The 26,494-nt window shown below is 41.8% G+C and overlaps 1 protein-coding gene across 3 annotated transcripts; it reads left to right on the top strand.

Moving 5' to 3' along the window:
- The first annotated feature begins 706 nt into the window (after positions 1–706).
- Positions 707–22,998, top strand: MKNK1 (MAPK interacting serine/threonine kinase 1). Of its 3 annotated transcripts, XM_035333457.1 has the most exons (14): positions 707–838; positions 1,697–1,868; positions 5,373–5,479; positions 8,937–9,035; positions 9,853–9,950; positions 11,347–11,426; positions 12,830–12,903; positions 14,568–14,672; positions 17,743–17,798; positions 18,375–18,470; positions 18,708–18,902; positions 19,465–19,629; positions 20,206–20,249; positions 21,196–22,998. In XM_035333457.1, exons 4-14 carry the CDS (start codon positions 8,939–8,941, stop codon positions 21,422–21,424), a joined length of 1,239 nt encoding a protein of 412 aa, XP_035189348.1. In that variant the 5' UTR covers positions 707–838; positions 1,697–1,868; positions 5,373–5,479; positions 8,937–8,938; the 3' UTR covers positions 21,425–22,998. The 3 variants fall into 3 exon arrangements, with proteins under 3 accessions (XP_035189348.1, XP_035189346.1, XP_035189347.1); XM_035333455.1 differs by lacking the exon at positions 5,373–5,479; XM_035333456.1 differs by lacking the exons at positions 707–838; positions 1,697–1,868; positions 5,373–5,479 and adding an exon at positions 5,964–6,213.
- Positions 22,999–26,494: the final 3,496 nt, after the last annotated feature.

Genomic DNA, 26,494 nt, shown 5'->3' with positions numbered 1-26,494 from the left:
CCCTCCTGTGCCCTAACACTTCCTAACAGCGAGTATTTGGTAGAGCCCTAACACATGAAGCCTCTCTGGCTTTCTTGAATTCACTAAGGTGTTTCCTGTGATGGTATTGTCTTAGCAACATAATGAATGTTGTTTCATTGCTCATTCCTGTTTTTCTACCACCAGTTCTTGGTATGACTGTTCTACAGTCATGAGTGGTCCAGATTCACCTCGCGGTAATACTGGAGGAGCTGTAACAGGGCTGTAAGATGGGTCTTCTCATTACTAAACATGCTTCAGGGAAGACATGTCTACTGCCCAGCCACCTTCCCATGAGGTCTTGGCTCATCTGGCTGTAAAAGAACATGCTTGCCCAGACCTGAGACACACGGAGAATGGCCAGCACACTCCTCAGCTTGGGCCCTACTGAAATGGTCACTGGGGCCACAGGGAGACAGATGGTGGGGACGTAACTGAGTGTCCCCCTCACCTCCAGGCCAGGTGAGGGGCCATGACACAAAATGGCAGCCACCTCACCTCAGCCCAGGTGAGCACAGCAGCTGCACAAGATGGCAACGACCTCCCCCTCAGGCTACACCTGAGGGCCCCCACAAAACCCTCCTGACCCTGCGGGCGCCCTCCTGCCACCATGAGGACACACTCAAGCGCAGCCCCTCCCTCAGAAACCACCTCAAGCCTCAAATTGGCCGGCAGCACGCTGCATCCCCCCCTCCTCTGGCTACGAGGGGCACAACCCCCGCGGGCCAGCGCTGCGCCTGCGCCCGGCCCCATCCCCTCAGCGGGCGGGCCGGCGGCGCAGCGCCGCCCCCGCCGCGGGAGGCTGCCGGCCGCCATGGAGGTGAGGGCGGCGGGGACGCGGCCGGGCGCTGCCCGCAGCGCGGACCGGCTGAGGGGAAGGTGCGGGAGGGGAGGGCTGAGGGACGAGCGGTCCCTGCCCGCCGGAGCCGGCGCGGTTCTCCGGTTCTCCTCCCCGCTGTGCGTCCCGGTTGTGGCACGGAGCGTGAGGAAGGGGAGATGCAGAGAGCCCCGGGGGTGTCAGCCGCGGAGCCTGGCCGGGGATGGCAGGAGGGCGGTGGGGTGCCCGCTGCTCCCCGCGAGCCTCGGGGGTCCGGGCCCTTTCTCTCCCAGGGAGTCGCTTGCGAGCGGGCTTGCTTGGAGATGCTCCTTTCTCAGGGCTTAAACTGCTGTGTTCTCTGCGTTGGGCTTCTAATAAAGTGTGGCGAGGCTGTGAGCTCCTCCGATGGCTGCTCTCTGGCAAGGATGTGTCTAGTGTGCAGGGAGAACGGATAAAGGCAAATAAGCTGTTCTTAGATCGGGATGATCACAAGGCAATCCTCTAGTTCTTGTAGTTTTCCTCTGTCTTACAATGCCGAGAACTACGAGCACCCAGGAACACTGAAAACCTCATTTTAATGTGTGTTTTACCTCTGTTGTATCTGTTGTTCTCACTGGGGTGACCTTGTGAAGCAGTTAGGGCGGATAACAGCGGGCAGTAACACGGCCCCCATGGCAACTCTGCTGCTGGCTCCAGCGCTACGTGTGATAGCCAAAAGTTAGCCCGTTCCCCTGACGGTGTTGGCACTTAGTTTGCAAAGTGTCAGGTTTGTTTAAAGATAAACCGCCAATTGGGGTGTTTTTTTCCCTCCTTTTATGAGCTTACTGCTTATAAAATGTATATATATCTTTTCTCATACAGATTAATGCTCCACGGTTTGCTTGGAAAGTCTGGCACATGCTCGGGTAACTTCGAAGGTGTACAGTTTGGCTTCTTTTCAAAACAAAGCTGCTCTCCATGCCTTCCAGATGCTGGATGGAAGCAAGGCAAAACACACCAGTGGCGCTGAACCTCTTCCACGGCAGTCCCAAAGGTAATTGTTCATGGTATTGGCAGCTTTCTGTTTAAAGTGGATTTGGGTGCCTTGGACACTTGAGAGTCCTTTGAAGTTGAATATTGTCAGCTGTAGTGTTATTTCATGATAAGAATGCTGCAGAATTATTCTCCAATGCTTTCAAAAATTTTATTCAGTAATGTGAGGAATTTCTTTTCACCTTCTGGTACTTTTCCTGGTAGGAAGATGTTAAAATAGACTAAAACTAATTAATTTGTGATGTCCAATGTTAAAATTCAGCGAGTTTGATGACTAGTAATTTTAGGTGAAAGTAGAGTGGAAGGGAACAGGAAGAAAAATCACTCTTGTTTCAGACTTTAAAAACACTTTTTGGTTAATTATCCTCTCCAGAAAAGTCTGTTTGATAATAGTGGAGTGAGTATGTTGCGTAGTCTTTTTTTCTAGTGCGAAAAGTCCTTATCTGATCAGTTGTGAGGTGTTGAGTAATAGCAGGAAATGCTTGCCTTGCATTTGTACAAAATGGAAAGCTGTCTTCTAAGAAGTTACTCTCTTTGGCTTATGCTTGAAAACTAGCAAGGGAGCTGAGTGGGGTTAGAGGAGCTAATATTGGTGATGCAGAGAGAGTCTTCTGAGAGTTCTTGATGCCATCAAATGTGGAAGAGGGTAAGCAGCTTACTGTTTCATAAGTGGCCCTCAGAACTTACTTGCCCTGTATATCTCCTTAATTTAAAACTGCTCTAGGTGTTAGAGAAGCTTTGAGTAGTTCAGTCAAAGTACTATTACAATAACTTTTCTCATGTAGAATATGTATGATCTGGAGTTTAAAATAATTTTGCAGCTAAGTTTCTACTGCACTGTGATGGAAGCTGTTAAATATGAATCGTCTGTCAGCCATCAGTAGCATTAACTATCTTGACTGGCTGGACTGCTGTACGTGGAAGGAAGGTGGTCTTTAGTGCTCTAACCAGCGTGTATGCTGTGTTGTCCCAGGCAAAGCTTACAATTTATGTTTACTCGTTAGTCTGATGAAATATTATGACCTGTTATCCTTTTATCCACGCGGCTGCCTCAGAGGCAGGTTGTCCAAGAACAAGCAGCAGAAAAGATTGCAGTGCATTTTTCAGCCAACTTAAGATTGATTTGCTGTCCTCCCCTATTAACTCACTGCAGGGTCAGCCTTATTCGCCCTTGTATCTGTCCAGTGGGATAAGAAGTTTTTTCTGTTACTCCGACTGATAGCTTTTAAAGAAATGCATGTGTCTCTATTGTAGACACAGACAGATCTCATCAGAAGACCTCTTTTCTACAGAATGAGTGCTAAAATAGGCTATTTTCTCCCCACAGGAGGGGGGGGAAAGGAATGTTCTCCGTTCCACTGAGGTTCTCCTTCCTCCCCCAGTAATGGTGAAATAATAAATTGGGGTAAAAGGAAACTATATGAAGTAACTTTGTGCTATCCTGCAAAGTGAGATCCACCCATTGCTGGAGGGTTTCACTCAGAACCTCAGAAACCCCATGCGCAGTAGGCAAGGGAAGTGCCTGACTGAGAGCATGAAGTGTTAGGCTCTGCAACTTGCGTGTGCAGAAGAGAAGGTGACTGGTCTTCTGAAAGAGAGACAGAAGGGAATCACAAAGAGAAGGATGGAGACAGAGAAAAAGGTTGCTGTAACCTTCAGAGTGAAGGATTTTTAGAAGGGTAGTGTGAGCTGTAACTGTGTGTAGGTGGTACAGTAATGCCTGCAGTAAGGCAAAACTTAGAAGTTTTCTCAGATTTGCTCTTTCATGAAATCAGATCACTCAGGCTTTAAGCCCTGTGGACTTTAGGGTGTTCACTTTAAAATGTTAATGCTCCTGTATGTTATTGAGAAGGCGTTGGAATGTTTTTAAGTTCCTCCTTCGTCATGGAGAATTCAGATTGATGACTTAAATTACATTAAAAGTTTTCTTGTGGGTGAGATAAGAAGTTAACTTTGATAGATAAGAATGAATTATGGCAACCTACCATAGAGATGAATGACTTGTAAGAATGCTTACTAGTTACAGTATGAAATGAATAATCTTTCTTAATGCAATACAGAACGAATATTAAAATAACCTGCCTCTTGATTTGACACAGGGCTGTCCTAAAGAATTGGGCATCCTTCCTCTTCAAACTGTACCTCTTGACCTGTAATGTTACAAGCACCATTAATCACTATGTAATCACTTCATAAAGGTGTCTTTGAATTTTTTTTCTGAGCTTCCTGCAGCTGGCAGGTCTTGGCAGGATCAGCACCTGCTGAGTCAGACGTGCTTCATTATGAGCCACGTCTAGAGGAATCAGTGTTGCAAGGGAAGGGAATGTCCAAGAATGACGTGAGGAACTGAAATGGCAGGAAAATGAAACTGAAATCTGTGTCCATTCTGTTTCTTTGCCCAAAATGCTGGATGCTTGAAACTTTAAAGCAGGTTAACTTTTTTTTAAAAAGAGTTTTGAGTACACACTTTCACATTTGAAGTCTGAGAGTGACAGGTGTGTCATGCTTGTGGAATCAAGGAACTTACTCATGACTGTTTTATTGAATCTGTCAGTAACTGGTTGAAAGTGTAAACATTGACTTTGAAAAGGAGTGTTTATTAACAGCGGAGCTGGATGCTGTTCAGAAGGTGCAGATTTGTCTGTTATTCAGTTAGTCAGTGTAATATTTTGAAATCTCAATTGGAAAATCTTCATCAGGGACCTCAGTGTGCTTTTATTTGGTCTGAATAAAAAGGCTTTGTAGTATCTGTGGGACCATAATATTTCTGTAACTGCATCTGCTTTAGGTACCATCGCAGTGGTCTGAAAGCACCTTGAGCCAGCACAGCAACTCTGAATTTTTGTTTGTTGAATTCAGGGCCTTGGCCATCCTCTGTGAATCCACAGAAGACCCCCCAGTTCTTTCCCTCAGGTGGGGTTACTTGAACATCGCTGTCTTGCTTGCCACTTTCTATGAGTGAAGTCAGTACTAGTGGTATCTGTTCTCAGCATCTTGCACAGCTGAATGTCTTCTTACTCGTGTATCTGATCTAAATAGGAGATCTATCTATCTGTCTGCCTTGACAAGACAAATTTTAAGATAGGTGTTAATTTGGTTACTAAGGACTATTACAGCTGTAGCTGTGGTGCTGGGTCTTGAGAGACTGTTAATCTAGGTTAGGAGCACGATCCTTTTTCTTTAAGAGTAATTCTATATTTTATTCCTAAAACTGTTATGGTTCTCCAAAGTTGTAACAGCAAGAACTAATAAACACCACAATTCCCTCCGTTGTTTTTGCAAGACTAACAGGGGGGTTTATTCTTCAGCCAAAATGTCTGGAGCACTGGAAATAACGCTGTTTTGCATTCTGTACGTATGGCTTCTAAATTTTTTAATGCAGGGGTGTGTTCCCATGTAGCCCATCACAATAGGTTCTTGCAATCTCCTGAGACTCTGGGCACTACCCTCATGTATATAACAATATTTCTGTGATTTTTGAATGTGTGATTGTGTTCCTTTTCAGCTACAGAACAGCCCGGCGCAAGCAAGACCCAGTTCTGAAGCAGGTGGTAGTGCTTGGACTCTCTGCTTAAGCTGCTTCCTCTCTTTGAATTCAAACGCACAAACAAGGTACCTGCTTCTTAATAGAACGAGGCATCTGCATTGTGTTCTTCAAATGCTTCCTGGACATGTGCATGCTTGGTTTTAAAATACACCCTTCCTGTCTTTGGAAAAGCAGATTAGAATGAGAGAGGAGTTACTTTTGGATAGTGGATTTTGGCATGTTTGTGCATGGAGTTTTAGGAAGCAAGATTAAAGGTAATGGATGCAGTGAAACTTGTGATTTCTTTTTTGTTGTTCTTGTCGTTATTTATGAGTCTTCTTTATGATAAGTGCTTTTGTTCCTCCTTTTGAACATAGCTGTAGACGCCACAATTGCGAAAGGAAAAGGCTGTAACTATCGCCTTCCCACACAGGGCTCTGAATAATGCGTATGTTAAATATTACCTCAACACTGAATTATGATGATAACAACATGCAGGACTTCAACAAGGTTGCATTAAGACAAACTTACTCTCTTTTTCTTTTCCTTGCGGTATGGATTTTGCTGGGTTGTGTTATTCTGTGAGCAGTAATCCTGACCTGTCTGGAAGAGAAGGACAGATCAGAATTGGAACTGTTGCCTATTTCTTCAGCTTTTGTCAGGTTGTTAGCTGGACTGTAGTCTGTTAGAGAGCAGTTTGACTCTTATGGTTGAGAGGGACTTGAGAAGTGTTCTTTATCAAAGGTTCGACTAGTCTGCTCTAAACACCAAATGCTGTTCCACTTTCACCTCCCAGCACTCAGCCAGAATAGATTACAAGGTAGGTGGACAAGGTGGTTTGTTGGAAGCAGGGGTTCAACATTTTGGGCCACGTTGTAAAATGACCTTTACATGACAGAGTGAAGTGTTCCTCTCAGACCTGACGTATCTGTGGGCTGTTTCCCTCCAAAGCAGTTCATCCAGTCTGAGCTTTCTGTCTGGCGGGGTGAGTTTCCTGAGAGCACCAAATGTCCTTGTCACAAGAGGTAGTCACGCAGTATGCAAAGCACCCGAGTGGTGCTTGGATGGCTGAGGCATGCTGTCTGCCAGTGTCATCAGAAACTATTCGGTATATGGTCGCAGAAACACTTTGCTCTGAAAGCTTGAAGAACTCCTGAAGCATTTGCCTGATTTAGAAGGGATTTTCTTGTTATTGCAGTCGTTAAGCTTAGGACAAGTACCTTATAACAAACTGAATGAGAATGAAGCTATGATATCTTTAAAGGAAAAGCTGTTCTGACAGAGAAGTAAACTACACAATGATGTGAAATAGCAAAACAGAAGGGTAAAAAAAAAAATCTAATTAGCAAACATTTCATGCATGTCTGATAGCAAATTTGGTCTAGACTATAGGTTAAAAACATCAGCTTTTCAGTAATTTGGTTTCTGTAGATGACTTGAACTTCCTGGTTTCAAGGAAGCGGTTCACTGTAATTTAGGAATTGAGTCAGACTAAAGGGAATTGAAATAATGCAGTGAGCTATTAAACACCGGTGTAAATACCATAGCCAACTGGCAGGGTGCAGGAGATGGCTGTGTAGAAAGATGTCAGTTTTGCTAAGGTGCAGGATTTATCTCCTGTTTTTTGTTCCTAGTTTTAAGTTTCCTTTAAAAGCTCTGAATCCACTTAACGTTTGAAATGCAATAGAACCTCTCTAGGTATGACTTATGACCTAACCCTTGACAAGTCAGTAAAATGATTTGTTTAACACAATCTGGAAATCAAGCACCTCCTTCAAGAAGCCCAGCTCTTAACTCTCAGCGGCTTCATGTGTGTTGTTTTGATCTCAAACTCAGAATGATTTCTAATGTGGGATGAATTGAAGTCAGTGACAGCTGGGACTTGCTGTCAAAGGCTAGCTTTAACGTTATGTTAAAAGTAAAGCTATATAAACATCAGTTTGAGTTAAAAAGTTAATTCTTCAGAAGTAAAATGTATGCCTGTGTATTTCTTACTGTGTTTCAGAACTTGCATTTATCTTCCATTGTGATGATCTCTTAGTGCGTTCTGCTTAAGACTTGAAAATTAGGATTTACTGTTGTCTTGAATAGATGATTGTGGCTTTGAGTGATGCATTTTCAAGTGTTTCAGTAAGAGAGGGCTTTCAAAATAGCAGGTCTGTTTGAGACAACCTATAAGTTCTAAGTGACTTTCATAAGAGGTATTACTGACAGATATTGACAAGAAAAGCCCCTTTTCTTTGCTTTGTTGTATTTCATGTATCCGTAGATTGTTGTGTAATATTTTCTGCCTCAGTTTCTGTGTTGTAAGTACCTTGGAAACAGTGGAAGGCAGAAAAACAGTTTCGGAGTTTGAAAAAAACTTCTATTGAAAAAGGCTCTCTGTTAAAGAATTGCCAGATAAGTTGTTTTTAGGGCTTGCTCTAGTGTCATTGCCAGAGATTCCATAATTATACTACTTCTAGGGATTTAGTTTTTTCTGTAATACAAGATCTTTATTAGTGAATTTAGAAATCCCACTGGCTCTATAATGTTTTAGCAGTGCTTCACTTCTGCCTTAAAGAATTTGAGCCATGATTTTCAACTGTTAGCACCAACTTGGCAGGATATTACTGAAGTTATGGAGAAATGCTTGTGTGAGTGCCCTGTGGAACCATTTAAGCTTTCTGGAGATAGGTTAGCTGTATGAAGCAGCCTCTGTTGGAGAAGGTGTATGGCACTGCTTTTGCTTAGACCTCCTGTAATTATAAGAGGTTGTTTTTTCTTTTTCTGCCACATTATCTTGCATTAGTGTATTGTTCCCTCTGACTAAGCTATTGTAATATCTGCAGCTGGTAATGCAGGCAAAAGAAAAATCTAGATGCTACAAACACTGTTCATTTTGGAGCATGGGTTATCCACTCATCTCTGGTTTAGAAAGGGACATCGTGGTTCTATGAGAAATGTGTTGCTGGCCTGTTGTCAGCATCAACTGACCTAGATTGCTCCTCTGACCTGGTGAGTCCTGTGGTTGCTTTGTTTTGCTGGTTTGTTTGAGATGTAATTAAACAAAACCCTTCCTGTTCCCCACCTTCCTTCTGTCTGGGAGCTTATTTTCTTAAGCTGTCTTGAAAATGTCTGTAGCATAGCTGAACACCTGGCACCCTTAGGAGGGCTGAAAATCCAGTCTTCAGCCTTCCAACCTGGGCAGTTCTACAATTTAGGGTATGTGTTATGTTAAGGGTAGCTCCTGGTGGTTGTTGGTGAGGTTGTTCCCGTGCTTTTCTTTAGCATGCTGCGAGAGGAAAATTCACAACAGATTCGTAATTATTTTCTTCCATTTTTACTTTTTTTTTTTCTTTTTACCAAGCCTCCCAAAAGCTGTTAATCAGCACCCAAGTTGTCTTTTTAGCTTTCCTCTGTTGTTTTGGGAGAGAGATGTCAGCCTGTGATGAAAAAGCGGGGAGACTGTTGGATAGCTTAAGGACATAAACACACGAGTGTGTGTTCATTTTTTCTCCTGAAGTAATCAATTGTGTGTTAAAGGCACCTTTATGTTCACAGAGATGGTCAGCAGTCAGCCTCTTCCCATAGCAGACAGTGGGAAAAGAAAAAAGAAAAAAAGAACCCGAGCCACAGATCATGTCCCTGGGAAATTTGAAGGTTGGTGGCAATTTCTGAGCTTTTAATTATAATGGTCCATTTTTTCTCTGTTTTTCACAATTTTAATAGCTAAACATTACTTTTTGGCAAGCGTTATAAATCAGCATTTCTGTATTTCTTTATCTGCAATGTTTCAGTCTTTGGTGACTTTTTTTTTTTCTGGTAGCTGTGAAATCTATGCATCCAATTCATGCTTGACTTTTTAATAGGAACAGTGTTTTGACTGACTAGATGTGATTAGATGTGGCATGTTGTCAGTAGAATACAATTCAGTGAGACAAAACTGGCCAGTACAAAACTTCTTAGTGGGTAAGTAGCATTGCAAGGTAGATGGCAAATCGAGATGGTAGCCGTCCTCTGGAGTTAAGCCTTAAAATTTCAATTATACTCAGAACACTGTATGTGCAAGTAGAACTTGTATGGTAGGCATTTTCTGATCAAGGAGTGAAATGCCTTCTGCCTGAACAAAATTAGTTCTGAGTTTTAGATGAAGACAGGGAAGGTGGATGCGATCGCAGCAGTCGGTGAGATAAAATGTTGCCTGTATGAACAAATTTGTAATTTTGCTGCTGGGATGAAGCAAATCGACTTTAAATTTGCTTGGAACTTGGGGAGGGGAAAAAGTGAAAAATGAAGCATAATTAAGTCTGGCACATCTACTTTCATACTGCATGAATCTATTTTCTGTCCTCATTGCCAAGGGAATTTTCTCAGTTGCTGTCATGTGACGGATGCTCATCAGATAAATAGCTCATCTTGATGTTATTCACTGAATTGCTTTGGCTAATGTGTCCTGTCTGCTGGATTTCTTTGGCAGATTTGTACAAGCTGACTGCTGAGCTTCTTGGTGAGGGAGCATATGCAAAAGTTCAGGGTGCTGTCAGCCTCCAAACTGGGAAAGAATATGCAGTAAAAGTAAGTACAGATTAAAAGCAGTGTCACTTCCTCCTGGAAGATTTTTGCTCACTCCTAGTATCTCGGTAAAAACCTGTAATAGAGTATGTAATAGCAAAAGCTTTTAGAAAATTCTTGATGCTTGAAATGAGCCTGCTTTATAATCATTGATAGATCTGTCATTCTGAGTCTTGTGCCTCTGGAGAAAACTGGAATATCTGCTGCAGATAAAAGTCCCAGACAGTAAATGACAGTTTGATCTCGGGGCTTGCTTTTCTATCCTGTTCTGATTTGATTGTAGTCCTACCTGTTTTTATCTTGTCTTATGTTAGAAGAGGCAGAGTCATTATCTAGGATGGCCTACCAAGTAATGCAAGCTTTTGAGAATGATGCTCTCTGAGCAGCAAATACAAACGTTTTTCATGTAAAACCGTATTTTATTTTTTGTTGGGGTGAATTTTCTCTAATGCTATTACATTGGGTTAGGCCCAATTACAGATTTGTGATTGTCCTGAGTCTCCCTGTTTAATTGCAAGCACAAGTAGTAGTAATAGAAAACTTTATGCTTGATTCTTCTGCAAAAAACATAGGCACAAAATTTTAATCATCTTTGAAAACCTAGTCCTGTAGATGCTATGACTTTGTGAAATTGTTGAAGTCCATAGTCTGGAATAAACAGTTACTTTATGAGTTAGACAGGTTCAGATACTGGAGAGATCTGACTGTAAAAATGAGAAATGGATCCCAAATAGGGGTGGTGGGAGTATTTGCAGTAATGGCATGAGCTTTCAGTTCAAGTAGCAGTCTTTCAGTCTCGGCTTCTGTGGAAAGCCCTTGTCCTTGCCCTCTCATTCTGGGGAGTTGTGTGAAGGCACGTAACTGCTGATGGCAGTGCAGCTGGGCTTTGAGATTCCGTGTATATCTGCTTTAATACATTAGGTCCTGCTGCTGGGTCTCTGTGAAATTTGCAGCATGAACCAATGTCTCTTTCTGCGGCAAACTTACTATTTTCTAGTTAAATGCTTCTAATGATGAATGTTGTCTTTTTCACTGTTTGGTGTCTGTTATGACTCAAATCTATTTTTGCTAGAACTCAAAAGGATATCCTTTTCTGCACATCAGAGTTAAAAATGATGCAAGAGAAAGCTTCTGGTAACTGCTCAGTCACTGTGGTAACATGTGGATTTAGTTCCTTTCTTCTCTTCCTGTTCTCATTTCTCCTGGGCTTTGAATGCTTTCCAGAACACTGCTGACACTGTCAGTAGATGACAGAGGAGAAGTTCGACAGACAGATGTGGACTATTCCTCTCTGGTGGACATGCATGAGATTCAGGTTCTAGATCAGTTAGCCAATTCTGGAGCCACGTGCCGATTCCTGCAGTAATTTTTCAAATACGAGCTCTGTCTCTTTCTACAGATCATTGAAAAAAATGCTGGCCACAGTCGGAGTCGGGTTTTTCGTGAAATAGAAACACTGTACCAGTGCCAGGGCAACAAGTAAGTATAGAGTCCCATGTTTATTTAAAGTATCTTGAGCTTTTATTTTTAATTTAAGCCTCTTTATATGCAATCTGGTTAGGAACTTTGCAGTAGTCTCCTTAAAGCCAGTTGAAATTTAGACTTAACCTGCTCAAAATAAGAATTTACTCTTACCTGGAAAGTTTATGGAAATGTCTACAAATTGAGTCATATAACTTGATCAGCATCCAGGTCAGTGTAGTCTGAGTGTGCTTCAATGATGTATGGCATTTGTCCAAATAAGGAATTAACACTTTGATGCTTCCCCTGTGATTTCATCATTGGCAAAAACCGATGTGGTTAGAGTTGCTGTTGAATGCAACAGTCTTGCCCTTCCTTTATGTGTGGTTTTTCCTCCTCTTTGTGTCAGTCCTTCTGCTTTTGCACAGGAACTCTTAGATGAGCTAAAAGCTAATTTAGTTTTCATTTGGATGAGCGTGCTGACTTCACACAGCCACAGGATAAAGCAAATTTAAAGCTGCCAGTCATGTCTGAAAAGGAGGGAGAGCCTGTGCTGCCAGTGGCAGCATGCTCTGAGACCAGTTTAAGCCAATTCTGAAACTACTCCTTTAGATGTCTTTGTTCTGTAATTGTTAGACTATATAGTGCACCTGTTATCTGTAGTACAGTTGTGTAGCTCACATTAAACTTCTATTTTTTTATTGTGATGCTTAAAGATAATCTAAGACCAAGCTTGTTTACTGAAATCATGGGTTTAAGTTGTGCTATGGAAAAGCAGATTAATATTCGTTCTGTGTGTGGTTAAGAGCATAAGGTCATCCAGTGCATAACTGATTTAAAAACTGCAGTTCTCATGAGCACATGCATAATTCAGATTTTGTATTTTCTATAAGTTTTGAAGAAATCTAAGTTCAAGGCTGGACATTCTGAAGGCAACCTGGGGTATATGTGTTGCACTGTATGCTAGTGAAACAGAAGTTAGTCTAAAAATGGCAAGTTATGAACCAAACTTAATGTCATGCTGACAGATGCCTGTCTCCTCCAATCCCCGTGTGTTCTGCCTTGTGATTTCCAGAGAGAAAGAATGCCAATTTAATTATTTTTTTTTGCTCTTGCCTTCAGCACAAATGCACTCTTCCAAATGATTGAATACAGCCTATTATTATCAGTTATCTTCCCCTCAATTGAGCAGTAGCAGAAGTCATTCACAATCCTGTCTGATGAAAATTTTGGTGTTTGGCCTGTTTACACTGCTTAAATTTCAGTGTGAATTGGAAATGTGATTTTAATGCTACAGGCAACCAAAGCAACTCATTTAATCAATACTTTTGGTTACTTCTGGCACTTCCTGATTATCCATGGTGAAACTCTTCATTGCTCTGTTTATGCTGTGCTTCATTCTTCTATTTCTTTTCTTAAAGGAACATTTTGGAATTAATAGAATTTTTTGAAGATGACGCCAGATACTACCTTGTCTTTGAGAAGCTGCGAGGAGGTACTGTACAGTGACTGTGCCTTTGCTCATTGAATCATGTTGTCCTGTTTGTGTCAGTGTTTTAAAGGAAAATGAAGAGCTTGCTGTAAATGGTTGACAATTTTAACACAAAGAAGCAGCAGAGTATATACAAAGCTTAAATTATGGCCACTCTTGAGATACCTGTGTTTGCAAAAAAAAGAATATAGCATATGGATGGTTGTGGTTGTGCTGTTGCAATCCCTTCTGATAGCTAAGTGATGGAAATACCAGCTCTACTAAAGCAGAGCTTTGCTCAAAGTACCTTCAGGCAAGATACCTTTTTGACAGCAAAAGTGTTAAAATTTAGCTTAGTAGACTGAACTTGCACGATTTAGTTCCCTTCCTCTTTTTTTCTCTGTAATGGATTTTGGGAGATGCTGGATGATCCTTTAGTTTCTGAGGAATGCTGAAGAGGTGGTAACAACCATGGCAGGAGTGCCCTATTGTTGTTCCTGTTTGTAGGATTTTTCTGAGTGCTGAATATAAGGTTTGTATAATATGTTTTCATTCATATAATTCTTAGCTGAGAGAGTTTGGAACATCAACTGTATTCAGAAGGTTTATTCTGAAGCAAACCTGCTTAGTGAAATGAGCACATCAGGTGGCTCAAATCTTTTCTGCAAAATCTGTGGGCTTTTCCTTAAGGAGGGAGACATTCAAGGACTGTTATTACTTCCTAAAGCTGTGAAGAACAACTATACCAGGAAAATCCTTTGAACTCTGTGCCCTTAAGAAATCTCTGTTAAGCTCAAAAGTGGTGTCATCAGAAAGGGAAGCCTTGTGTCTTTGAGATCTGATAATCCAATCCAGATTGGCCTTCCTCCAGCCATCTGAAACGCTATTTCAAAACACATCTGAAGAGTTTTTTTGTTTTGTCCATCCTTTCTGACTGTCTCTGCCAGCAAACACCTTTCCTTTTTCCTGCCTAATTCCTCACTGTGGAGGAGTGGCGGCAGCATTGATGGTGTAAGAATAAGACGTCTCACAACAGAGTATGCCGGGTTTCTTTCCACATCTAGAATATGACTAAAAATGACATCGCCTGAGATCTAAGATGTTTACTGTGTTCAGAGCTAATCACAAATGTCAGTTACTTCCTGAAATTTTCTGCCTGATTGCTGTAATAAACATAGCTCTCTGGGTAAGAAAATGGAAGACAGTAGTAAGGCTATTTAATGTGGTTGGATCTTTGGATTATGTGTAGTTAGTTTTTAAAGACTTTTTTTAATATTTTGAGAAGATTGATGGAATTCATGTAAATATAAGGAAAAAAGGCCTTTATCCTTTCTTAAAGAGATACCAATGGTGCTCTGAGCAAGTTATCAATCTTTCAGTATGCTTATAGCTGAGTTCTTTTCAGATGTCACACCCTGGGCAAATTTTGCCTGAAGTTACTGTGTGAGCCTTACCTTGATGTCTGTGGGAATTGGATATTTAAAGGTAGAATGTCTTCATTTTGATGGTGCTTGGACAAAAATAACCTTTCTAAATGGTTTCTCTCTGGCCCTGTTCATACTGAGGTCAGTTTTCCCTCTACTGCAGACCAGTAATGGCAATTGTATTTTAACCCTCTATTCACAGTGTTTTCTCAGCTCAGGCAGCATTTGTACTAAGGTTTCCTCTTCCACCTGTTACTCTTGCAGGCTCAATCCTGGCCCATATCCAAAAGCAGAAGCACTTCAATGAACGAGAAGCTAGCAAAGTAGTGAGAGATATTGCCTCAGCTCTAGATTTTCTTCATACAAAAGGTAAGAGAAGGTTGTCTCCATCTTCAATAGTGGATATTGTGCATTTAGGATATGAAACTCGTTTTTTTCTGTATGTGGCCAGCTTTAAACTAGCTAGCATTTCTGTTTCCAGCCATGTCAGATGACTTATGACTTATAATGCTTTCCTCTCTAATGATCTTTTCATAATGTGTTAAGATGGTACAGCCTTTTGAAGAATAAAAATTAAATGAGCAGCCAGGGAGAATTACCAATAGGGTTGAACTCATTGCTCGTTCACATTACCTAAGTCACATGTAAAGATTACTCAAAAGGGAGCTGATTTTCTTTTTAATTTCCTCCTCTTTCAGATCTACAGGGATGCTTTTCTGTGTTTACCTTGAGTTTCTGCTGGTTACAAGACCTCTGTATTAGCTTTTGGTCTCCACATTCAGGTCCCTACTGTTGAGTGAGAGACCTACAAGTGAATCATAGTCCTTGTTTGGAGATGTTCTCATTTCATTAGGGATATGCTCAGATTTAAAAGTAGTTGCGTTTGTGAAGAGTTCTTTTACTGCAAAATGTTTTCCTCCTGGTTTTTCTACCTTGAAGTACTCTTAGTTCATTTCAAAATGTCTGTGTGCATTGTGGTCATCTCAGGGTATGTGTTCAAGTGGGATGTGGTAGATAAATGTCCAGATATCTGGTGCTGCATAGATTAAGCAGATCTAGTTAATGTTTGCTTTCATTTCATTACTGTGACTACCTCTGAATAAAATAAGGTATAATTGAAGGCTATGTTTATTGTTTATTTTGATAAAGTGTCCGTTCATTTTGCCATTTTTATTAGAGACAGGTTTTACAGGTCATCAGCAGGTCTGCTTGCTGTCTAAATTGTTGAGTACTGGCTTCAGTTCAATAAAATATTTAGTTGTAGGCTTTACTTTAAAGTCACAGGACTGTTCATGTGCTTGAGGAGTTGGAATAACAGTATTTATACCTTGATAGGTTAAACCGGTCAAAAAGAGAGGTGTAGCAATGCATAGGCAATAAATAAAGTGGTAAAACTGAGGAATATGGATCTTGTCACATGTTGTGACTACGATATCAGAAGTTAATTTCAATGTGGGGAAAAAACAAACAAACAAACTTATTTTGGATTAGGAATTTTGGTAATCTCTATAGCCTGGAGTTTTAAACCTGTAGAGAATGTAGTCTTTGAACACCCACGTTTAGAAGATTTTGACTTTGAGTTATAGAGTGAATAAGAAACAGGAAACAGGCCGGACATGTGGAGAAATGCATATTCAGTGTTTCAGTGCTATAGGACATGGTGTAACAACTGAAAGTCTAGGAATGCTCTTCAGGCAAGCTTAACATCTACTCAGCTAGTATCTTCTTGCACTTCTCTCAGAGCATTTGGTTTTGATTCCCCATTCCCCCAAACAAAAGGGGTGTGATTCATTAAAATGGCTTTAGGGCAGCAATATACTTTCTTTCTTGCCAGTTACTGTGAATTGCTACAGTGGGGATGTCTTGCAGAATTGGCTGCTGCAACGTGCCCTTTCATTTTATTGTTCTCTTTATGGTTCTTCCGTGTCACATTAAAATAATTAGTAAGTAGCATACAGAACACTAAAGTAAACAGGAAATTAAAGCAGTTTTATTGCACAGCTTAGCAATGAAGTGCTACAGTTAGATGCTTTAAAAAATAATAAAAATTTGAATGAGGACAACTAATTCTTTTGCTAGTAGTAGTTTAAAACTCAGCTGGATGATAATACTGCCTTACACCCACTTGGGGTATGTGTGCTTTATTGCTAATAATCCACCGAAGGAGTGTTTAAAGGCAGTTGTTTTCTCAGCACTGTGTGTGACTGCAAAATAAAACCTTACATAATCAGACATTTGAATTCAAACTATAATACAAAAAAGCGCTGTTAGGTTTCATATTGCAAGCCAAGTTAACTGCTGGGAGTTCTGTCAGCCTTGCTGTAAATGTCAGCATGGGCCATCCTGATGGATGTTTGTCGTGTTTCCCCTCTTCCATGCATAAATAATGTGAACTTGATCATTATAAAAGCTGACTGCTTTGATCAGTGCTATGCTATGATACTAGTGTTATATCTTCAGTCATGTATTGTGTTTTGTGCTGAAAAAGATTGGAACCTTAACTAGAAATTGGTGGGGTACCTTGCTGCAACACTTACCTCATGCTATAGAGTAGTAGCAAGTGTGCTTGGAGTGGCAGGTTTTTTAAGCAAGACTAGAATGCAGTTAACAGCCGAATTGCTTATTTGATTTTATTTTTGCTGCTCATTTTCTGCCTTCTGATCTTGTTTGATCATATTAAATGGAGAACTTCCAGCAATGTGTGTTTAGGCAATTGAAGAACCGCTTTGACCACAAAGAACCACCGTTGCCTCTGAATTGCGCAGATGACTACTTTGTGTTTCCAACTGGCTCTGCCTTTTGTAGTAGCCATTGAGAGAATGAAGGGGCCTTTTGGTTGTTCTCCTTTACCCTTTTCTTCTGCATCTCACACCAAAGCCTTTAGTTTTATTTTTGCCTCAGAAATCGATATGTAGCTGCACGTGGCTGTTAAAGGGGTTATATTTTCATCTGGGAGCTCAGTGTTTTCTTCTGGGAAGTGCGTCTCAGGTACTGTCTGTACTGGTAGGAGTTCAGTAAGCTAGTAAATGATCCCTCTGGAAAGAAGGACCTTCCTGTAGAAGGTACAAAAATCTCTTGACTATATTGTGCACACAAGAAAACTTTCCTACAGGTTGTCATCTTTATGCTAATTAAAAATAGCTTATTGATACTTTTAGGGTAAGCCAAAATGTTCCAGTGTTAGCAGGTTCTTATTTGCTTGATTGACCCTTATGTACATTTAAGGCTGTTAAAGGCATAGCAGGATGCAGTAGTTACTCTTTACAAATAAACATTGCAGTTCAGTTATTTGCTGTATCGTGACAGGGTGTGTGTGTGTGTGTGTGTGTGTGTGTAAACTCAGGCCTAGAATATTTTCCACACCACTTTGATACAGAGAAGTAATGAGAAGTAGCACAGGAGAGTGTTTTCTGTAACAAACATTTGTGCTCTTGCTTAGGTATTGCTCACAGGGATCTGAAGCCTGAAAACATCCTGTGTGAATCTCCTGAAAAGGTGCTGTTCTGGTCTTTTAACTTTCTGGAGTGTATTTTTTTTAACTTGGTTTCCAAAGTCAGTGCTTGCATTCTATCTGTTCTCTTGAAGACTTCTGAATCAATTAGTGAATCACAACTAAATTTAACACAAATAAGCCTGAAAGATGCTGAGTTCTTCTGTGAGCTGTAAAAATGTGAGCATCTGGCTAGATGATAAAAAGCCAGCTGTTTTCAGAGCAGGCATGGCAATTACAACTTAGCATCATCTGTACTGAGGCAGTACCCAGATGGACAAGCAACATCTGCAGTCCCGCTGGTCACATTGTGTATAGTTCCCAAACTGTTCCAGTGTGGGGCCAACCAAGTAGAAAAATAAGGTAATAGGGTCAGATTGTGGGACGTGGGAGCAGCTGTGGCAGATGAGGTAAATGCAAACACATATATGAATATATGTGTAAGAGAGTGGGTTTCACTAGTCCTGCTGCTGTAGCACAGCTTGTATTCTATCCTGAGTTTTTCCATGTGGTGCTGTGTTCACACATACTGCATTAGTCCTAGTCTTCTGAATCTCTTAATATTTTGTCTTTGGTTATAGATATCACCAGTAAAAATATGTGACTTTGATCTTGGCAGTGGAGTGAAGCTGAATAGTGCATGTACTCCAATCACTACTCCAGAATTAACAACACCGGTAAGAGACTTATTTTGGCTTTGTGCTTCTCCCATTCCCCCATAAAACAATTTTTGCATCTCCAGAGGAGAGCTTCCTACAGGCTTACTACATCTACACCGAGTGGTGTGGATAGTTCATTTAAAGCAGGCATATGTAAAGAAAAGAGAATGATTAAACAAACAAACAAAAAACACCTTTGAGTTTTGTCTTGATTCAACCATCTATTTGAAAATTTGCTTGAATTTGGTGTTCTAGTGTGGATCAGCAGAATACATGGCACCCGAAGTGGTTGAAGTCTTCACAGAGGAGGCCACGTTCTATGACAAGCGGTGTGATCTTTGGAGCCTGGGAGTGATTCTGTACATCATGCTCAGCGGTTACCCTCCTTTTGTGGGCAACTGTGGCACAGACTGTGGCTGGGACAGAGGAGAAGTCTGCAGAGTTTGCCAGGTGAATGCATGTACTGGGCATGCTTGAGAGAGTGTACTTTGCCTCATGAATGTAGGGTGTAAGACTAGCCATAATGCCAGCACCAAAGGGTTGTGTGTGTAACGGAACCATCTATGTGGGAAGATAAACCCGTGTTGAGAATTAAGCCTGGCGATTTGGCTTTAAACTAAAGGAGGGGAGATTGAGATTAGAGGTTAGGTGGAAATTCTTCACTCAGAGGGTGGTGAGACAGTGGAGCAGGTTGCCCAGAGGTGGACGTTGAGCTCCGGAAGAGTCTCTGTCCAGGGCCTGAGTGTATTCTTTCTTAAAACTGAATACATTGACTTCACTGTTTCTGGGGGCAGAAAAAATTGTCAGCAGTCAGTGTATCACAGCCATCTGAGGCTGTGCTGAATCACTGTGGAGCTGCCTTTCACTCTCCATTGACTCAGTAAGGAGACTGCATGGTTTCAGCTATCACCCACCACGTTAGGTGGATAAAATTGAGTAAGAAGAAAGCCACCTGAGAAGCCATCTGTTTGCATTCTAGTTGCCATTTAAATTAATTTTTCTCTTTTCCCAGAACAAGCTTTTTGAGAGCATTCAGGAAGGCAAGTATGAATTTCCTGACAAGGACTGGTCACATATATCCTCCGAGGCCAAAGATCTCATCTCAAAGTTGCTGGTTCGTGATGCCAAAGAGCGACTTAGTGCTGCTCAAGTTCTGCAGCATTCATGGGTTCAAGGAGTACGTATTCCCAGTTACTATTTTTAAGGATTATTTTCTTCATGAGTCGTAAACAAGCTGCTCCCTCCCTCTAAACGTTTAGTAAAGATATTGCATGCTTTAATGCTCATATTTTGATGAAATTATTTCCAATGGCTTTATTCTTCCTGAAGCTCTGTGTGGTAAATATTTGGATGACTCTGTCAAGCTTTAAGTATTTTTTTAATGATCACTTTATGTGTTTTAAATGGCCGTCTTGTGGATACCAAGCACTGCAGCACATGCGTTACGATGTTACTTGTTAATACAGTAATGCAGAACACCAGTAGATATGGTTTTAAAAGAATGTAAATATCTTTTGCTTTAGTTCCCAGTTCAGGAAAGAACAGATAAACCCTATGGAGAGCTTCCCAATCTTCTTGTGAGGGGAGAGATGGCTTAGGAATACATCACAGTGATTTTTAAACCCAGAGCAGAGTAGTTAATATGCAATATCCATTAGTTGTAAATCTGGGGGAATCACATAATTTTTAATCATTAGAAGCTTGGTTCCCAGCTACTAATACATAACTAACTTTTCTTGACTGCTTCTTCTAGGAGGCTCCTGAAAGGGGACTGCCTACCCCCCAAGTTCTTCAAAGGTAATCTTTTTTTTTTTTTTTTTCATTTTTAATGTATGTCGATGTCTATAAACCTGGTCAAGAATTTTTACTGAAGGAATGGGGAGAGATAGGAGGTGACAAATCAGGGATAAGATCCCTGGTTAATGGTGTTACTTTATAAATGTGGCAGCACTCACTTTGTTAAGAACATCAGAAATATTAAAGCTGTGATTTTTCTTTATAATCTAATCTTGCTTGTTTATGGGAAAGGCATTTCCTGTGGAGCATGGCTAATCTTAGACTGGAAATAATGATGGTTTTGGCAGTTTGCTGCCCAGGAGGGGGAAAAAGGCATAAAGGCGTGTGTCTCCAAAGAGACTACATTTTGATGGGTGAATAATCATCATATGTGCAGACTCGCATCTGACTTCCATTGGAGTTGGTGGTAATCATAGTAGCAATTTAACTGTGAGCAGGGCAAGATTCATTTAAAGCGGATGACGGAGTTTGTATGCCAGAGGCTCTGAGTCACACATATATTTCTATTCCACATCTGCCACTGGTGATTCCAGGTTCTTCATGTCCTCAGAAATGCATTTCCTGAAGCCAGGTGTGCAGTTTTAGTGGGATTGCGGTTCTCTCAAGAAAGACAGCATTGCCCCACATACTTGTCCTTTTTTTAGTGTGTGGAAACTGAAGCACGGAGTCTCAAGTGGCTACCTGGCTTTACATGGGGAGTCCTTGGCAGACTGAGGACTAGAACTGTAGCTGTTTGCAAAGTCTGTGATTCTGTTATGTATTGCTGGCTGTCACAACGAGGAGATATGCAATTATTAACTGGTCATTTTGCCTGCTGTGTCAATATTTTGATAAGCGAAAGAAAACTGCCTGGAAATGCACATTCTTCTCTGAGGCTAACCAACTCAAGTGACTCTTTGCGTGTGTTGTAACCGCTTTCTCCTGCTTTCTCCTTTTCCCTCAAAAGGAACAGTAGCACAAAAGACCTGACACTTTTTGCTGCCGAGGCTATAGCCCTTAACCGCCAGTTGTCTCAACATGAGAACGAGCTCAGCGCAGAGCAGGAGAGCGTCGCCCATGCTGTGTGCTCCATGAAGCTTTCTCCTCCGTCCAAATCCCGCCTCGCCAAGCGCAGAGCAATGACGCACGCCACCAAAAACAGTGACTTTCAGCCAGTTCCGCATAAAGCCTTTTAAACTTCTTTCCTGTTATGGATTGGCAAGATCAGCCTGTTTTCTTACGTGGATTTTTCGTACTGATAAAAGCATCTCTGCTTCTGACTCTGATTAGAAGCTTGCTCTTGTGATGTGCTTTGTAACTTTAAGGGGATAGCTTTTTATGGAGTGTTTTTGCCTGTCAGATTTGGTGCATTAAGATAATTTAACTGATCTTTTTAAGCTAGAGAAGATGGGTTTGCTGCTGTGTTATCTGAGGTGATAAATCACAAACCTTTCATATTTTCTACTTAGAAGAACACGCTTTAAATTTCAAATTTGAAAACATCAGGGGAAGAAATACTTTCTTGCTTTGCCTGGCAGAGCATAAAGTTTACATATCTATGGCTGCACTCTTCGCTGGCAGATATTGCAAGGTGCTGCTGTTAGTGTCAGCAGCAGTGACTGTTTTCAACCAGCAGTGCCCTACTCTCTCTGTAGACTCAGGAAATGAAGGTGACTGGATGGATTTCTGTCTCCATGCCTTCACTGGACTTAAATTTTATGTGGATGATACTGCAAAGGGGCACGGGTCTCTTGAGCTTGCAGAGATGAGGAGGCATTTGTTGCTTTTCTTATTTTGTTGGTAGTTTGTATCAGCATATGGGACAAATGTTGGGGGTATTTTATTATTTTTCTGATGTCTTGTTCTCAACTACAGTGTACTTTGTATCATCCCAGTTCTCTTTGTCCAGTGCCCCCTTCTCTTACAGTTATACTCTCAAGTCTGGTAACCAAAGTATAACAGACAAGTTCATATTTAATATCTTTTTTTTTTCTGTATTAATGCTATCCTCAGTTATATCTTCCTTTCTGGAAACTCATACTCCTTCAAGTCCTTTTGTATGTGTTACCTGGAGTTAATGTGAATGGACAAGCTTGAGTGAACTCTGATGTGTGAATAATTTAGGATTATCAAATGCAAAGGTACATTTGTGCAAAAACAGTGCTGTAGCTGTGGCATTCTGCCTCCTGTAGTCACCTCAGGCTGGGTGGCTAGATTTCAGGTTCCAGCTTCAGTGCTGTGATGCACCAGGGGGCGGGAGTAATTTGGATGGGTACTGGCTGAAAAGGTGAAGATTTTGAGTGACCAAGGTGAGGTGTCCATTGAGAAGGATGTGGCTGTGGAGCACTTTCTGAAACATAAGCTGTGATAATCGGGCTAAATGCCTGACATGATGCACCTTAACCTTGCCAGCCATTTCTGAAAACATTTGCTGGGGCATCGTGTGCGGGGTGGAGAGGGCTAGGAGGAGGGCCCCCAGTGCCAGCACAAAACACTCTCAAGGTGAATGAGAAGGAGTAAAGTGGCTGATCCAACAAGTGCTTGGAAATTGAGAAGTCAAGGCTGAATGTCTTTGCATGGGCTATTCGGAGCAGTTTAACAGTATATTTTATCAGTGTGCGTACAAGCTATTTTTATACAACATGCTGTATTTTGTGACTAATATTAAAGTTGTTCTTATTTAAAAGATTTTATATGTTGTGCCAATGGATGGATTATGAAATGTATTTTGCTTTGTTTTTATTAAAATATTTTAAGTTATGGATTTAACACATTTGACAATTTTGTGTGTTTTTTTTTTGCTCTTGGTTTTTTGGTGACACAAAAATTAGGAATTACTTTCTTAATTCTCTGTGTTGCTGGGTTTAAGACATGCTCTGAAGATTAAGTATACTTTTCACTTCTATGACTCTATTGTTTTATTGGTCTCTGGAGCTCTTGTGATCTCAGCTTTGTTTGGCTGTGAGCCTTCTGACCTTCATAGGAGATCTGATAACTGAGAGCCAGTAAGCTTAAGAACTCCTCTGCCCAGTTACATGTTGTGTTCTTCCCTTTTGATTTGTGTAAGCAAAAATACTGAAGTTTGGCCAGGAGTGGTGGTGTGATGCAAAATACTCTTGGATGGAGCCCCGAAGCCTATCAGGCTCCTGAACCTGAAGCAAGAGCGTTAGCTTGGAGCTGTGAAGGGGGGACATTAAGTGTGCTGCTTGTCTGGAGACAGTGGGGTCTGGTAGCTCTGGTAATGCCTTGGTAAGTGGTCTTTTGGGGTCTCTTCTCTGCGCCTGCTGCTACTCGCTGCTGGTAGAGGTAGCCCCTGAGAGAGCAAGTTGGTTCAAAGACCAAAGCTGCTGTTCCTATGTTCTTGGGTGACCTGTTATCAGCCCTTGTTCCCTTTTCTCTCTTTAAAACCCAACGTGAAAAGTGAATCCCATGCATGTGAATGCATAGGGAGGAAAAAAACTGGCTTGCTGGCCAGATTTCTTTTCCTTTTACAAAAGAGAGCATGGGAGAAGAGGTTGAAATACCCAAAGAGAACCTTAGTTTGGGGCTATTTTTGCCATTGCCTTTGGTAGTGGAAATGCCCTATAGAGACTCCATCATCCCTTCACAGCCACAGATCTGAGGCAGGTCTGAGTGATACCGTTTCCAGGTGAGCAAATGCTCCTCTGGGCTTGAAGCCTCCTGTGTGAAGAGAACGCTTTGGCTGTTGATGTGTGCTGTGCAATGGATTTTAATCACTGGTGTGTGAAATGGTGGAATTGCTAAGCAGGACTTGCTCTAAATCATTATGCTTTGCCTGAAGGTTATACCGAGTCTCTCGACTGATGGCTTGCAGCCCCATCTGGCTCTTGTGGTGCTCTCAGCTGCCTTGGATGCTGCCAGCAGCCGCCTCCACGTGTGACCTGTATTAGAGCATCCTTGCTCCCCGCTGGTATGCACTTGCAAACTCATCTGTTCAGGCCTTGAAGCTAAGATATTGGGCTTTGTATTGAAGAGGTCGAATCTGGGCATGCTTTTCCTTCAAGGCATTAATCTCTGGCAGAGAGGGAGGCTAACAACTAGTAGCAATACATGCCAGAGCTGGGTAATGGTAGGAACTAAGAAAACCTCCCCAAACAGGGGAGAGGTGTTGATTTAAGCCAGTTGTACTATCAGCAGGTGTAAACTAGTTTTGACTGCTTTTTGCAGAGCAGTTTTAAAGGTTCTCTGGAGGTTTATTGCTGGTAGCCCATAACCAAGGTTGGGTGGAGAAGGCTGTTTTGCCCTAGAAGCAGTCAGTGTGAGAGGTGGGATGCAGCGCTGCCGGAGTGTCCCTGCCTGGCTCAGCTGCAACAATCACCCCAGTTGGTCTGTGTCAAACACTGGGTTTTGTTTCCTCTTCTAATTCTGAACAGAATGGGAATCCCAAACCCTACAGCAGGCCCTGTACTTGTGCTCACCTTCCTTCCGAAGGAAGTCTCACCATGTGTGCTTAACTTATCAGGTGCTTTAGTCCAGGACTTTAAAGCCACCAGCTTCTTGTTCCTTCTTCCCCTGGTACGGGGAGTAGCACAGAGCACAGGGAGCCTTGTAGTGATACGTGATACAAAAATGACTTCTCAGCAATACTGATCTTATATCTCTGCCTCAAACTGAGAATCGAACTCAGATTCAGCTGCTGGTCTAACAGGGCCCCCCTTGTCACAGAGGCTTCTTTCCCCTCTGATCTTTATCTTTCAATTACAGTTGAGTTTTCTTTGGGCTTTATATCCCCAGAAGGCCAAATTAGGTAGGCCTTTATGATGTTTTTTCCATTTCAGTGGGGGAATGGCACTTGTTTCTAGGTGGAAGTCACAAATTCATAGTCTAGGTGATCTGTCCTTTTGTAATAGCCTTTCAAATAGGTTTGCTATTATCACCTGAACTTCCTGTGTTCCGGCCTCCTATGGAACATGCCTGCATCTCATCGCTGAATTGCACCATCTCAGGGAGAGCTGAGTCTCTGTGCAACACTATTTTAGTTACTGGCAATAAAATAAGCAGGCAGTTTGTGTGGGCTACCTGGCCTAAGAAAAATGAAGGGGGCTGCAGAGAACTTCTCTGTGGTGGGGAAATGGGGCAGATAATGAAAAAAGAGACTTTTTCAAGCATTCATAAACCTGTTCTGACCAGCAAGGCAAGCAGCACAGCTGCTGCTCTTTAATGTTGACTGAGATGGCCCCCAGTAAAAATCCCCTTCCCTGTGCTTTTACAGCAAGGTGGGTGAGCAAACTGCCGGGGAGGTAGAAGCATGTTTAAGGGGCTTCGTTTTGAACAAACAAATGGCAGCCAGGCAGCACTAGTCTCAGGGTACTCTCCTTTTGTCCCCTCAGCATCTGGTGGTACAGAACGCTTTGCAGCATTTTGCTGACCTTTGTGTGAAATATTTCATAAAGCATGTTCAGCCTTGTGCTTGCCAGTGTGTTTTGGAAACCTTGCTGTATTATTGGCTGCATAAAAGGAAGCTCCTGTTTGTCGTTGTGTGGTATTTTCTCCTCCTCTCTCCTCCTTCCTCATGTGCTTATTGAATCTTTTATCAGAGTTGGAAATTGCTGTTTTTTATGTATGTGTATATATATTTTTTAGGGCTGTGGGTGGGCTGGCTCTCAAGGTAAAGAGCAGCCTGGTTAATTTTCAAGACTAATAATTTTTCTTTGGGCCACTCCAGTGGCAGCAACAGGCTTCAAATTTGGCTTCCATGGAAACATACTGCCATGGAAACTGAGAGGCCTGACAATCCTGAAGAAATATTTGCTTGTATCCTTCCTTCCCTCCTTGTTCCATTTCCCAGGCGATGTGTGTGTGTTTGGTTACTCCTGCCACATTCGATCAGCGCATTCAAAATGCTCCGAGCGCAGAAATGCAATTCTCTCGAATGAAAACAAACAAACAAAAAAAGTTGTAAAAGCAATGGTGGCATTTCGCTGGCGTTGTTTGCACAAAAAGCTATTGCGAGTCTGGAGGGAGATGTCACTGAGCCACGAATTCTCTTCCAGTGGGAAAAAGCCCTGCAAGAAATGCTTCAGCTCCTAGATTATTTTGTGGGGACTGGCTGGAATGGGCTGCTCAGGGAATCGGGCCCTGCACCCAGTCAGACATAATGGGATGGTGAGGATGGTGAGAATTGACTCATGCAGTGTTTAAGAGAGCAGCAGTGCTTTGCTGGGTCCCTTCCAGCTGCTTAATTTGATGCTACGTCTTCAGCTGCTGCCTGTCACAGCTGCTTTCACACCGAGATCAGTTAGCGA

The sequence above is a fragment of the Oxyura jamaicensis genome, chromosome 8, assembly GCF_011077185.1.
Source record: "Oxyura jamaicensis isolate SHBP4307 breed ruddy duck chromosome 8, BPBGC_Ojam_1.0, whole genome shotgun sequence".
Classification (NCBI taxonomy): Eukaryota; Metazoa; Chordata; class Aves; order Anseriformes; family Anatidae; genus Oxyura; species Oxyura jamaicensis.
The sequence above is the reverse complement of the archived record's forward strand: the minus strand, read 5'-3'. Positions and strand labels throughout refer to the sequence as shown.

Bases quoted from the DNA above. Each gene is read 5' to 3' on its own strand.
- MKNK1 (XM_035333455.1), top strand. From the start codon at position 1,793: ATGCCTTCCAGATGCTGGATGGAAGCAAGGCAAAACACACCAGTGGCG. The intron at 1,869-8,936 runs GTAATTGTTCAT...TTATGTTCACAG, and splicing joins CTTCCACGGCAGTCCCAAAG to AGATGGTCAGCAGTCAGCCT. The intron at 11,427-12,829 runs GTAAGTATAGAG...CTTTTCTTAAAG, and splicing joins TACCAGTGCCAGGGCAACAA to GAACATTTTGGAATTAATAG.